The sequence below is a fragment of the Canis aureus genome, chromosome 3, assembly GCF_053574225.1.
Source record: "Canis aureus isolate CA01 chromosome 3, VMU_Caureus_v.1.0, whole genome shotgun sequence".
Classification (NCBI taxonomy): Eukaryota; Metazoa; Chordata; class Mammalia; order Carnivora; family Canidae; genus Canis; species Canis aureus.
The window spans coordinates 15,511,437-15,525,218 of NC_135613.1; the positions used below are offsets into that span (position 1 = coordinate 15,511,437).

Genomic DNA, 13,782 nt, shown 5'->3' on the forward strand with positions numbered 1-13,782 from the left:
CACTTTCCTACTTTCTGATGGGAGCTTCCCGGGATTACCTCCAAAATAAACCGCTGGCACTCAAAGTCTTGTTTCGGGATAGAATCCAGCACTATATCTTACACTGGAAACTGACTTCATAACTTGGGGATCACAACGACATATTCAATTCACTAACAAGCCTTGTCTATTGTTTCCTCTCCAGCCCCTCTTCCGTCCCACAGCCACTACCTCAGTTAGGGCTCTTATTTATCTATTTATTTGTTTATGTCTGCACCATAGTTTCTAACCAATGTCCATGCTTCCAGTAAATCTGTCTTCTAATCCACCATCCACTTACTGCCAAAGTTATTATGCTAAAATACCGTAATGCCATTCCCTGTTGTTTTTTTTTTTTTTTAAGACTTCAGGGGTACCCATCGCCTCCACAATTATGTCTTAAATTTTATAATGTGGTATGTAAAACACCTCAAAAACTAGTTCCAATCTTTCAGCACCTTCTCCAGTGGTTGCTAGCCACAGCTAATGGTCAGCCTACAAAGAACAAGACAGTGTCTTTTCTTTCCACCTGTCACCTTTCCAAGTGTTTGAATTGCTTGTGATCTTCCCTGTCTGAGGAATCTGACTTATCGTTCAAGCTCTAGCTCAAACCTCTTCACCTCCGTGAGGACCTCTCCAACTCCAGGAGCCAGTTCCCTCCTCTGGGCTCCCATAGAGGATGCTCCCTCTGGGCATCTGTATCCACTGGCTCATTCATTCATTCACTCACTCAACAAGGGTTCTCCCGAGCACGAGCACGTTCTATGATGTCCCAAGCATGTGCTAAGCGCCAGAGAAACCATGCTGGATAAAAGCAGAAATCACTCTTGCCCACATGAAGATCACAGTTGGAAAACGGAAACAGACATTAATTGTCAAGTGATCACATAAAAGTTCACTACAAACTGCCACAAGAGTTTACTATCAATGTTGCAGACCCAACCTCTGGATACAAGGAATAGGTGCTTAAGTTGAAAGTGGAGTAGAAGATAACATCAGATGAAGGAAGTGGAACATACATTTCAGGCACAGGTGGTAGGAGGGACCACAATACTCTATTTGAGGAATAGAAGAGAGGTGCGGGGAGAATGGAAGGAGAAGAGCCACTTATACCATTCACTTTGTCCTTCCTACTTGTTGGCTGTGACTTCCCTCTCTCATGCTTGAGAATAAGGTACCTTAGAGGTAAGGGCCATGTTGCCACTGAAAGTCCTATCCACTCCAGCGCTTAGCACAATGCAAATAAACAAGATTAATGTACCCATTTTACAGATGAGAGAGTTGAGGACCAGAAAGGTTGAGTGAGTTGCCCAAGTCCCAAAGCTGGCAGTGGCTGCGCAGTAAGTAGAACAAACATCCATCACTCCCCCACCACAATCTCTTTTTAAACAACTGCATGGCAGTCTTCCTCCACCTGCCCATCTTTTTTTTTTTTTTTCTAAAAAGTCCAAGTTTTTCTATAAGCTCCTTTTCAAAGGGCTCGTAACAAACCCCAGAAAGCCAGTTATTGGGGTCTGCGTGTGTGTGTGTGTGTGTGTGTGCGCGTGTGTGTTGGGGAGGGTGTGCACATGGATCTTGTGGTGGTCAAAACACAAAGAGGACCCCTTTCAGGTACAGAATTCTTTTCTGAAGACTCTCTGATGGCCGGCAAGGGTGCGGGTGGGGAGACTTAGCCGTCCTACGCGGCTCCCGGTGATGCCTGGTGAAGAGCATCTGCCCTGACGCCGAGGGGCTGGAGGGAGAAGACCCCGCTTTGGACTCTTGGGGGCGGGGGGGGCGGTGAGATTTCTCGTTTCCCGCTTCCCGAACCTCTTCCCCTTTGCAGCCGGCCCCTGCGGTGTGGGAGGCCGCTCCCGCTCCCGCCTGCCCCGCGGCTCGGGCGGGTGAGGTCGGCGGGCGAGGCGGGCACCGGGTCCCGGGAGGCGGCCACCCGCTCGGGGAGGCGCCCTCCAGGCCCAGACGACCGTCTCTGTCCCTTTCGAGGCGCCGAGGCTGTGCCGTAAATAACAGAGTACTGCGCCCACCGCGGAGGACCCGGCGCCCCCTGCGTGTTCACCCACGAGTCTCGGCAAATCTGGGCCCCGCCGCGGCGACCAACGGGCCGCTTGGAGACGGGCTCCGGGGCCGCAGCGGTCGCCTCGCCCCGGCGCGCGAGGGAGGCGCGGAGCGGGGCGGGCGGGGCGGGCGGGGGCGGGCGGGGGCGCGGCTCTTGCGAGGATTACGGCGGAGGCTGGGGCCCGGGGCGCGCTCGCCGAGGCTGCAGCCATTGCACCGCCGAGCATCCCGCATTCAACAGGAGGAGCCCGCGGGACAGCGGCCGAGCCCCCGCGCCGCAGCCGCCGCAGCCCGTGCGCCCCGCGCCCCGGTGCGCCATGGCCAAGGAAGGCGCGGAGAAGGCGGAGGAGACGGAGCAGATGATCGAGAAGGAGGCAGGCAAGGAGCCTGCGGAGGGCGGCGGCGGCGGCTCTCACCGCCTCGGGGACGCCCAGGAGATGCGCGCCGTGCTGCTGGCCGGCTTCGGGGGGCTCAACAAGCTGCGGGTCTCCAGGAAGGCCATGCCCGAGCCGCAGGACGGCGAGCTCAAGATCCGCGTCAAAGCCTGGTCCAGTATCCGCGGCTCGCTCGCGTCTCCCTCTGCGCGCTCGGCGCTCGCGGGGCGGGGGTGGCGGAGCCTCGGCCGCGGGGACCCCCAACCCCCGCGCCCCGCCCGGGTCGCAGGGCCTCGCGCAGCCCGCGGCCGGCCCACGCCGGGGAGGATGCCGCGAGGTCGCCCCGGCCCCCTGCAAGCCGGAGCCGGGGCGGGGGTGCGGGGCGGGGAGGGGGGCCCGGTGGGGGCGCCCAGCGCCCGGGGCCCGTCGGGCAGGGCAGCTCGGCCGCGGGAGGGGGAGTTGGACGCCCCGCTTCGACCGCGATCGTCACCGCCGGCCCCCTGTGCCCCGCCTTGGATTTTAGAGTTGTATGCGTGCGGTCTCGTTTAGTACTTCTGGGACCCAGGGAGTCGGGGACCATCTCTGCCCCCCGTTGCAGGCGAGGAGACCGGGGCCCGGACGGGGTAAGGCGCCCACGGTGCCCCCCGCCGCTCCCGATGGGCCCGCCCGGGGCTTGCTCCTCCATCCCGCAACCCTGTGAGCGGCGGATGCGCGGGCGCTGGCCCCCGAGCCGGGGCTGGGCAAGTGCGGGGTCTGCCCGGTGGGGAGACCGGGCCCGCGAGCCGGCGGCCAGGCGCGGGAGTCCCGGCCTGGCGAGGAGGGAGGCCAGGGCCCCCTCTGCCCCGCTGGCATCTTCCGTGCCTCTCCGAAGTGGAAGAACCAACCGCCGGCAACCTCCTCAGGACTCCTGTGCCCCCTTCTCAAAGGAAGCTCAGCCATCTGAGGGTCCTGACGTTCCCCACTCGCTCCTCCCGGGGGAACTCCTGCCCAGCTAGGATTCCCCCCTGCAAGCTTTTCCGTGTGCTGTCACTAGATGATCATTTCTCTGAAGTTCCAGGAGGGAGGGCTCACCCCAGAGGGTTCCCTGGATCCAACACTCTTGAGTTCTTTATGCAGTAGTAGGAAGCACCTACGGGGCACTTGCTCCCAGCGTAGTGAGATGGATTTACCCTTTCTCATGTCTGTGTCTTAAAGTCCCCAGTAGACAATGCTCTGGAAAGCAGCAGTCAGCTTACTGCTCCTAGGTTAGACCCCAAACCCCAACTCTAGGACCATATGCAGAGAGGCAAGAGAAATGCAAAGGAGATTCTTCTCCTGTTCACTGCTTTGAGAGCAGGTGCAGGATTCACTTGCCAGGCTGGAAGGCAGCTGGCAAGAGAAGCGGGCTCTGGTCTCTGACTCACTCCTCATACATGTAGCCGGTCATGGTTGACTCTAAACATGACTCTTGGGAATTCAGGGTACGGGGAAAGGCTTTTGCAAACTGGGGGATCCTGTACAGTTCTATTTTGTTAACTCTTGTGAACTAAGCTGATTGGTCCCAGAAGGCAGAGCTTACGTCTGCCCTTTGCACAAATAAATCCCCAATGCCCAGCACAGTGCTTGGCACACAGTATGTCCAGCATCAGTTCCTGCTGAGGGACCAAGTTATTGCTAAATGAATGGAGTGAGAAAAGATGCTTGGATCGGGCTTGCTGAGTCCTTAATTTCTTCACTTGCTGTTGGAAGGACGTCTGCCTCGTAAAACTAAAACTATGTATTGAAAATTCTCTCTCCTTATATGTGTGTGTGTGTGTATGTATATAATTTATGACCCTCCATCCAGGGTATGTTCAGAGAGTGGAAGTGTTGAAACTACTTTTTAAAGAAAAGAGCATCATTTGCAGTACAAATAGGTCTGGGTTCTCTAGTCTTATGCTAATTGCATAGATGCTGATGGGAACTGAAGCATTTTGAAATGATACATGTCAAGATGAAAGCCAGGAGATTGCTTTTCAAAGCCAGATGCACAAGCCTGTTCTTTATCGGAGCTGTACACACACACACACACACACACACACACGCACGCATGCATGCACACAGTAGAATCACTGCAGATTCCCCACCCTAGTTGTTCAGGAAGCCAACCAGGCATGCGGGAACAAGTGGGATCCAGTATTGCAAAGGGCCCAGGTTGATTTTCATTTCCCTAAGCTGGAAGCATAGTTAATCAGTTTGCAAGGAGGGATTGAGGTAGGTTTGTGAAGCTTGCCCTCTGGGCCTTTCCTCCTCCTCTGGGCCAGGATTGGCTGGCCAAAGATGCCGACTGATTGTAAGTTTAGCCTTGGGAGCCAGGATGACTCATTCTGTATTTTTATGAATCAGCTGATGGCTTCCTGGATGAAGGTCCCCCTTTTATCTGCTCTCTATTTTTAATGGAAACCTTTTATCATCAAGTAGGATATGCTGTTTGGGGATAAAGCATAGTCCATCTTAACTAGTATTATTCAGACCTGGAATGAAGGTCCCAGTTGGTTACTCTATAAATTTTGTGGAAATGGAAGAGAGGAGGTACAGGGAAATACATATTTTATTTCATTTACTCCCTCCCATTTATGGTCCAATATGATAGGTATTATGGTAGAGCAAATGGAGGCTTGGAGATGTTGAGTAATTTGCTAAAAACATCACACAGATAGTACAGTTAGGATTTGAGTCTTGGCCTGTCTCTCCTTAAAGCTCTACTGTTTTCCTTTTATTCCATTTGGTCTCCCTCCGTGAAAGAGCCACAGGAAATGTGATTTACCTCTCTGGACCTTTGGCATGCAAGCTTGCTTTCCTTCCTTTCTTCAGAATATGGCTTCTTTGATCTTTTTATGCCCAACTTAAGAGAACATTCTCCGGCTATTCCCAGAGTAATAGGGCTTTTCTCCTCAAATGGAGACTTGATGGTGAAATGCAGCTTAAAAAGAACCACTTCGGAGAGTGTAGGGTGGGAGGGATTGCAGAGTCTTCTAATTTGTTACAAGAGCATCAGCTTTGATGGGGAACCCATTCATCGAGCAATTTACATAGCAAGTGATTTAAGTGGCCACGCGGAAAAAGCCCTTGGCCTTTGGAAGAAGAAGGATCTGGATGTAGACCCAAGCCCCATCACTTCCTATCTGTGTGACCTCAACAGACACATCTCAGCTTCTCCATCTTGCCACGCCTCGACTGCAAAATGCAGATAATACAATGAACCGCACGTTGTTCAGAGGATCAGATATAAGAAAGAGACTGGCACTAAATAGGTAGTAGTTGTTGTGACTGTTGTCATCATGGTTGTAGTATCTATGCCTATATGACTTATTTCTTGACAGTTTGGTAATTTGGAGGCCATCATTTAAATCATGTATATAATATAGGCAATGTCATGTTACATTTGCTCAGTGATGAAGAGTGAGACCTTCCTAGACATGAGTCCCAGCCCTGCCACTTGCTAACCATATGTCTTGGGTCTTGCACCCCAGAGGCAGAGCCTGAGACGGGTGCTTTTTTAAGTGGTTGATTGAGGGGGTGCTTTCAGGAGAATGGGAGCAAGGGGAACAAGACAAGGAAGGAGCTAAGCAAGGATTTCATCTCCCCTGGACCCCACCAGGAGTTCTGGAGCATGAATTGTACCATAGAGTCAATCTGACCTTGAAGCAATAGGGGAAGCCTTTGTGCCTCCTGCACACCCCAACCCCCTGTCGTCAGTCGGGTATGGGCAGTGGATGCATGGAGCCTCTCAGGCAAAGGTGTCTTCTGTTTGAGCTCCATTCCTCTGGAAGAGGGTGGGGGGTTAGGGCACTGCATTGAGCCATGAGCCGCCAAGGCTCCCAGCAGTTCCCCAACTGGGATAGGTGTACTGCCCAGGAAAAAGGGATCTGAGTGAGGCACAAACATGGCCCTCTATGCTGGTTGACCTTGAACATGTTGTTTACTTCTCTAAACTTCAGTTTCCTGGTCTATAAAATAGAAATGATAATAGCACCTCCCTTTACAGTGTTGTCATGGAGCTGAAATGAGATACAGTGTATAAAGACCTTTTTGGTGATGCCTGGCATATAGCAAGTGGTCAATAAATGATAGCTATTATTATTTAAACCATTGTTCTTGGTTTCCATAGCTACCGTCTACAGTGTTATCATTCAAACTGGAACTTTTGGGGTAAAGGGGCACTGATTAATAATTACTCTGGAAAAAAAAATTACTCTGGAGCAGGAGCAGACTAGAATTGTTCTAGGCAAACTAGGCATGTACCCCACACTAACTGCTAAGGGTCAGGTCTATGCCTTTGGCGTCTTGTCAAAGTGGGGACTTCTCTTGGACAGAAGCTAGGAGGATTTGAGGCTGAGGGTCTCTAGGCTGGGCTGCAGAAATATATTTAAGTGGCCATTAACAAGCCGTGTCTGGTTTGTGGCTCAAATTGGCTTGTGATGGAAAGGCACTAATGGATTGGGGACATTTATTTTCCCAGACTGATTTACAGAGAGAGGCTAGAATGAGAGCAGTTGGATGAAAAATGGTCCCAGCCGGTCATGGCTCTATTGGCTGATCTGAAAATGGGCTGAGGGCAGGCCACACTAAAGGAAAGCCAACACACGGTGGGATTCCGACATGTCAGAGGGGTAGAGTGCACTGGGCCAGGGGAAGGAACTGACATTGGCTGAGCACTCGTGAGGAGCCACAAACTGACTTGCCTGCTCTGTACTTCGTTCCATTTTACCTAATGACGACTCAACAAGATCAATACTACTATCTTCATTTTAAAGATGGGAAACTGACATTCAGAGATATGTTAAGATCACAAACAACTAATCCAAGTCCACGGGCTCCTCGACTCTTTACATTTGGGAAAATCAGTAAGACTCAGGGACAAAGGCACAAGAGAGAAAGGACACAGAGAGAGTAAGGGACCAAGAAATACAGAGAGGCAGACAGACACAAAGACTGGAATCAAGAATACAAAGAACCATGCGTGCATTTGACTGGTTGGACGTTGATAAGACTCAAAATGGCACAGTGCCATCTTGCCCCCTCCAAATGGCCATTGGGTTTCCAAACCACATCCACTTTCCCTCCACTGCTGATGTATGGGACCCTTTGGAGATCCACTTTGGATCAAATTGCTATGGCTGTTGACCCAGAATATCTGTGCTGATTAAACACAGTCACCACTCCTTGGACCCACTCAAGACATTCAGATTCCTTCCTCTGCCCCCTTTGCCTCGACTGGGCTATTGCTACATTGACAACTTGACTGTAGAATATCCCCAAACAACATAGGATTAAAGTGTCACTGATAAAACCAGGCTAATGAAATATGGCCAATATTATCTTTCCTGTGTTTATGCAAATAAACGAATAGAATGCACAAGGTTAAGTGATACCGATGTTTGTAAAACTGAGAAATTGTTTGGAAGGTCCTGTAATACCCAAGCCAGGAGCCACTCTGGCATGGAGATTGGAACAAAGTGTTCTGAATCACTCTGTGTTGGATAGAGATATCAGGATTTGACAGGAAAGGACGACTCTGTGCTGACTCACATTGAGCCCCACTTGGTGATGAGGAGATGGAGATGCTACTGGAGGGATCTTACTTTATTCATGAAAGTTTGCATTTTTCCCATTAACTGTGTCCTCCCTGATGAGAGCTGGGGTCAGTGACTATGTCTGCTCTTCATCCAACAATGGAATGGGCTTCTTGCTTTCCCAGCAATTCAAGGAAGAAAGGAAGCCCAGAACTAGGGCTTCTTTTATTTCATAGAAAAAGGAAGTACAGAACATTTTATAGAACATCCGGCCTACAGCAGGTTCCCATAAGTAGCAGCCCCATCTTAGTTATATCGGCACTCATCAGAAACCAATGGCAGGTTACCCATGACGGGCAAAGGGAGTGATGGCTGAGAATCGTGCTCATCCTACCCTACACTTGCACCATCTTTGTAGCAACAAAGCCCATTATCCTCCATTTCCCATAAGATGCTCATAACTCCGTGAGGTTATCATGCGTATTTTCAGAGCTGAAGTGGAAAGAGCGAGAAGCTACAGAAGATCTGAGTTCAGACCCTAACTCTACCACACCATGGTTGTGTGACATTAAGCGAACAGTACTTTCAACCTGCCCATATCCTCACTTTGGTAATTATATCCACTTTTTAAAAATTAATTAATTAATTAATTAATTTGAAGTTCAATTTGCCAACATATAGCATATTACCCAGTTCTCATCCCGTCAAATGCCCCCCCCTCAGTGCCCGTCACCCAGTCACCCCCACTCCCCTGCCCACAGCCCCTTCCACCACCCCTTGTTTTCCAGAGTTAGGAGTTAGGAGTCTCTCATGTTCTGTCTCCCTCTCTGATGTTTTCACTCATTTTCTCTCCTTTCCCCTTTAATCCCTTTCACTATTTTTGATACTCCCCAGATGAATGAGACCATATGATGTTTGTCCTTCTCTGATGGACTTAACTTCACTCAGCATAATACCCTCCAGTTCCATCCACATGGAAGCAAATGGGGGTATTTGTCGTTTGTAATGGCTGAGGAATATTCCATTGTATACATAGACCACACCTTCTCTATCCATCATCTTTCGATGGACACCGAGGCTCCTTCCACAGTTTGGCTATTGTGGCCATTGCTGCTAGAAACATCGGGGTGCAGGTGTCCTGGCGTTTCACTGCATCTGTATCTCTGGGGTAAATCCCCAGCAGTGCAGTTGCTGGGTCGTAGGGCAGGTCTATTTTTAACTCTTTGAGGAACCTCCACACAGTTTTCCAGAGTGACTGCACCAGTTCACATTCCCACCCACAGTACAAGAGGGTTCCCCTTTCTCCACATCCTCCAACATTTGTTGTTTCCTGCCTTGTTAATTTTCCCCATTCTCACTGGTGTGAGGTGGTATCTCATTGTGGTTTTGATTTGTATTTCCCTGATGGCAAGTGATGCGGAGCGTTTTCTCATGTGTATGTTGGCCGTGTCTGTGTCTTTCTCTGTGAGATTTCTGCTCATGTCTTTTGCCCATTTCATGATTGGATTGTTTGTTTCTTTGCTGTTGAGTTTAAGAAGTTCTTTATAGATCTTGGATACTGGCCCTTTATCTGATACGTCATTTGCAAATACCTTCTCCCATTCTGTAGGCTGTCTTTTAGTTTTGTTGACTGTTTCTTTTGCTGTGCAGAAGCTATTTATCTTTTTTTTTTTTATTTTTTTTTATTTATTTATGATAGTCACACAGAGAGAGCGAGAGAGGCAGAGACACAGGCAGAGGGAGAAACAGGCTCCATGCACTGGGAGCCCGATGTGGGATTCGATCCCGGGTCTCCAGGATCGTGCCCCGGGCCAAAGGCAGGCGCTAAACCGCTGCGCCACCCAGGGATCTCGAAGCTATTTATCTTGATTAAGTCCCAATAATTCATTTTTGCTTGTTTCCTTTGCCTTCATAGATGTATCTTGCGAGAAGTTGCTGTGGCCAAGTTCAAAAAGGGTGTTGCCTGTGTCCTCCTCTAGGATTTTGATGGATTCTTGTCTCACGTTTAGATCTTTCATCCATTTTGAGTTTATCTTTGTGTCTGGTGTAAGAGAGTGGTCTAGTTTCATTCTTCTGCATGTGGATGTCCAATTTTCCCAGCACCATTTATCGAAGAGACTGTTTTTTTTCCAGTGGATAGCCATTCCTGCTTTGTCGAATATTAGTTAACCATAGAGTTGAAGGCCCATTTCTGGGTTCTCTCTTCTGTTCCATTGACCTATGTGTCTGTTTTTGTGCCAGTACCACACTGTCTTGATGACCACAGCTTTGTAGTACAACCTGAAATCCGGCATTGTGATGCCCCCAGCTCTGGTTTTCTTTTTTAATATTCCCCTGGCTATTCAGGGTCTTTTCTGATTCCACACAAATATTAAGATGATTTGTCCCAACTCTGAAGAAAGTCCATGGTATTTGGATAGGGATTGCATTAAATGTGTACCTTGCCCTGGGTAGCATTGACATTTTCACAATATTAATTCTGCCAATCCATGAGCATGGAATATTTTTCCATCTCTTTGTGTCTTCCTCAATTTCTTTCAGAAGTGTTCTGTAGTTTTTAGGGTGTAGATCCTTTACCTCTTTGGTTAGGTTTATTCCTAGGTATCTCATGCTTGTGGGTGCAATTGTAAATGGGATTGACTCCTTAATTTCTCTTTCTTCAGTCTCATTGAATTATACCCACTTTTAAGTGTTGTTATGAGGACCAGCTGAGAGTCCATCAAGGCCCGACTGCTCCTTGCACACCAGGAGTGTTCAAGAAAGATTATTTTCCTTCCTCAGTTGCTCAAGCTGTAAGAGACAGGTGGAAACTTGATGCCATCCTCTGGTTCCTGGCTTTGCTGTTCTCCTGCCAAACTACATTGGTACTAAGGAGCAAGGTGCTGGCTTTTGAATCTTTTCCCCAGGGTTGGAATGGATTTGGACTGATCTACAGCTACCTTCACACCAGCCCTCTGCATGCCCACCCTTTGGTGGCAGCAGGGATTTCTAGGATAGTGGGGTGTACCGAAGAGCCCAGCCTCTGAAGTTTGGTTCACTCTCATTGAGAGGAACCAAAATCCCACAACCTTTGGGCACATCACCGACATTTACCACCGACAAGAGAGCTCACCCAGGCATGGGGAAATGACACCCCTATGACCCCAAGTTCCTGGCACTTCTCTTAATAGGGGTCTTTTTTGGCATCTTGGCATTTGTCAGAGAAGAAAAAGTTTAATTAGAAACAAGAAGAGCCTCTTCATAGGAAAAGGCCAACAGGCGTGTAATCTTAAATTAGTTTGATTCCTCTGTGTGTGATCTCACACAGAAAATCAGTTGGAGCCATGGTATTAAAATGAGGAAATTTAATGTTTGAAGGCCCAGGAGACAAAATACGTGCTTCAGGGAAAGAGGCTGTTTCATCTTTGAACGTGATATTTTCTTGATGAAAACACACAGGGAGCTTCTGTCCGCAATCTCATTCTGTCAGTGACCCTTGATCCCTGAGCTAAGCCTCATCCCTACCATTGTTCGGGACCGGGGGTGTGCTAAACAGTGCTTTCCCAGGCAGACCTACCTTGGGAAGTGAACGCACTGGGCCCTCTTACTCCCGATTTGTCTAAATGGCTGTAGTCCCCAGAGCTCAATGTAGGATAGTTATCTTCTGTGAGGGAAATGGTAATGATTCATTTCTTGGGCTGGCATTGACTACACACCCAGACTGGATGGGAGGAAGTATGCTTTTTGGTTATAAAATAGTTAATGTCTGAAATGAAACAGAACTGGTTTTGAGTCCTGGATCTGATTGTTTTAGCGACCTGTCTGACCTTAGGAAAATGACTTTGGCTTTTATTACCTTAGTTTGCTCATCTGTAATATGGGTATACTTACAGCACCTATGGGGTATTTTCTTTGTGGGAAGGTAAAAAGAGATAAATATGTCTAAAGTATCTAGCAATGATGTTGGCATATTTAATATTTGTAATTTGAATTAAGTCTTTGTCATATAGTATATGTTTAATATATATTAATGGGAAGGAGGAGATGCAAAGAATAAGGCATTAAAAAGTCCCTCCAGACTCCATGAAGCTTTCTGGATGGAGTCCCTATTCAGATTCCAAAGGGCACAAGACTGATATCAAAGGTGGTCCAGACAGGATGTGCCATGAGATACGCAAGAAGAATCAGGTGAATTTCTGAAGGAACAGGAGAGGAAACAGAGCCAAGATGTATTGTCTCCTCCTGTGTGCCAGAAGCTGGGCCAAGCTCATGGATCTTCAACAAGAAGACCAGTCACTTCTGCTCTGATTTCTTTTTCCTTTAGTTCAGTTCTGCCAACCATCATGGACTTCTAGGCTCCCCCCTTTCTTTTCACTTCCCTATTTTGTCTTCTCACAAGGTAGCTTCATGTGCTTCTCCTGCAATGAGCTTCCTTCCTGATACTTGGAGAGATGGTGGCCTTCTGCCCCAGATGCCTTGTGCAAGTGTAGCAAGGCTCAATGCAGAGCCCCAATTTTTTCTCCCAATTTTCAAATATCAAGGAAGGAATCTTAATGGCCCACATACCAGGCTCTGGATCTCTCTTCCTCTCTCTGCCTGGCCCAAGGGAATGATGTGCTTGGCAACATTTGCATCTCATGCCCTCCAACCCTGACCTAGAAGAATAGAACATCATGATTGATTGCTCTACTAGGAACGCATGAAGGGTGTGTGTATGTGTGTGTTGGGGGGTGGGTATATACTCTGAAAGGAATGGAGGGCAGTTATCAGAAGACAAGGGTAAGAAACACACTGAACTGGTCAAAATGGTAGCCACCGCGGGGAATGGGTGACTGAACTTCACCACAAAAAGTGACGAATCAGAGAAGGGACTGGAGAAGCCAGCTCCATTTCCTATCCTAGGACCTTATATTCTTAGCACAAAGTGATTGAATCATCTAAATGACATATGTATTTTCAACTTTGAGGCCCATTGTCCTTTTTTTACTTCTTTAAAAATTTTGAATTCAATTAATTGACATATAATGCATTGTTAGTTTCAGAGGTAGATGTCAGTGATTCATCAGTCTTATATAACACCCAGTGCTCATTACATCATGTGCCCTCCTTAATGCCCATCTCCCAGTTATCCCATCCTCTCATCCCCCTCCCCTCCAGGAGCTCTCAGATTGTTTCCTATGATTAAGAGTCTCTTATAGTTTGTCTCCCTGTCTGATTTCGTCTTGTTTTATTTTTCCTCTCTTCCCCTATGATCCTCTGTTTTGTTTCCTACATTCTACATATGAGTGACATCATATGGTAATTGTCTTTCCCTGATTGACTTACTTTGCTCAGCATAATAAATACCCTCTAGTTCCATCCAAGGCCCACTATCTTTTAAATCTCTTTGGTAACCTTGGGAATTCTGGAAACTTGTTCTATTATCATTTAACTGCTGAATATCAAGCCTAATGCTTGGTTAACAGTAGGCACTCAATAAATGTCTGGGGAATGAACGAATACATTACCGACTTTCCCTCAAACGTTAGGTGCACAAGTTGCAGCAACTTTCTGCAGAAGTTGCTGTGTCGCTTGCAAATACCAGTAGTATTTACTTTCCTAATATGGGGGCAGCTGGTCCACGCCAGTGTGGTTTCTAGCTCCCCTCCATCACCTCCACTTCCTCTCCAGCATGTGGGGCTTCTAGTGGAGACTTGAGAGGACACCCAAGGAGGGTACCAAATGTTTTCAGATGGTTTGATTTTACCTCTTCTTGATACAATTCGTTCTCTTGAAACTGGATGTTGGCTTTTTGAATTCTCTAATAACTACTTTCCCTAGGC

The 13,782-nt window shown here is 48.2% G+C and overlaps 1 protein-coding gene across 1 annotated transcript in view; it reads left to right on the forward strand.

Annotated features, from left to right (window-relative positions):
* Nucleotides 1–2,270: 2,270 nt before the first annotated feature.
* VAT1L (vesicle amine transport 1 like) overlaps nucleotides 2,271–13,782 on the forward strand; it is a 147,360-nt gene continuing 135,848 nt past the window's right edge. Inside the window, exon 1 of the mRNA XM_077890919.1 lies at nucleotides 2,271–2,620. Coding sequence (XP_077747045.1) covers nucleotides 2,391–2,620 — 230 coding nt within the window. The 5' untranslated portion in view covers nucleotides 2,271–2,390. The remainder of the gene's footprint in view (nucleotides 2,621–13,782) is intronic.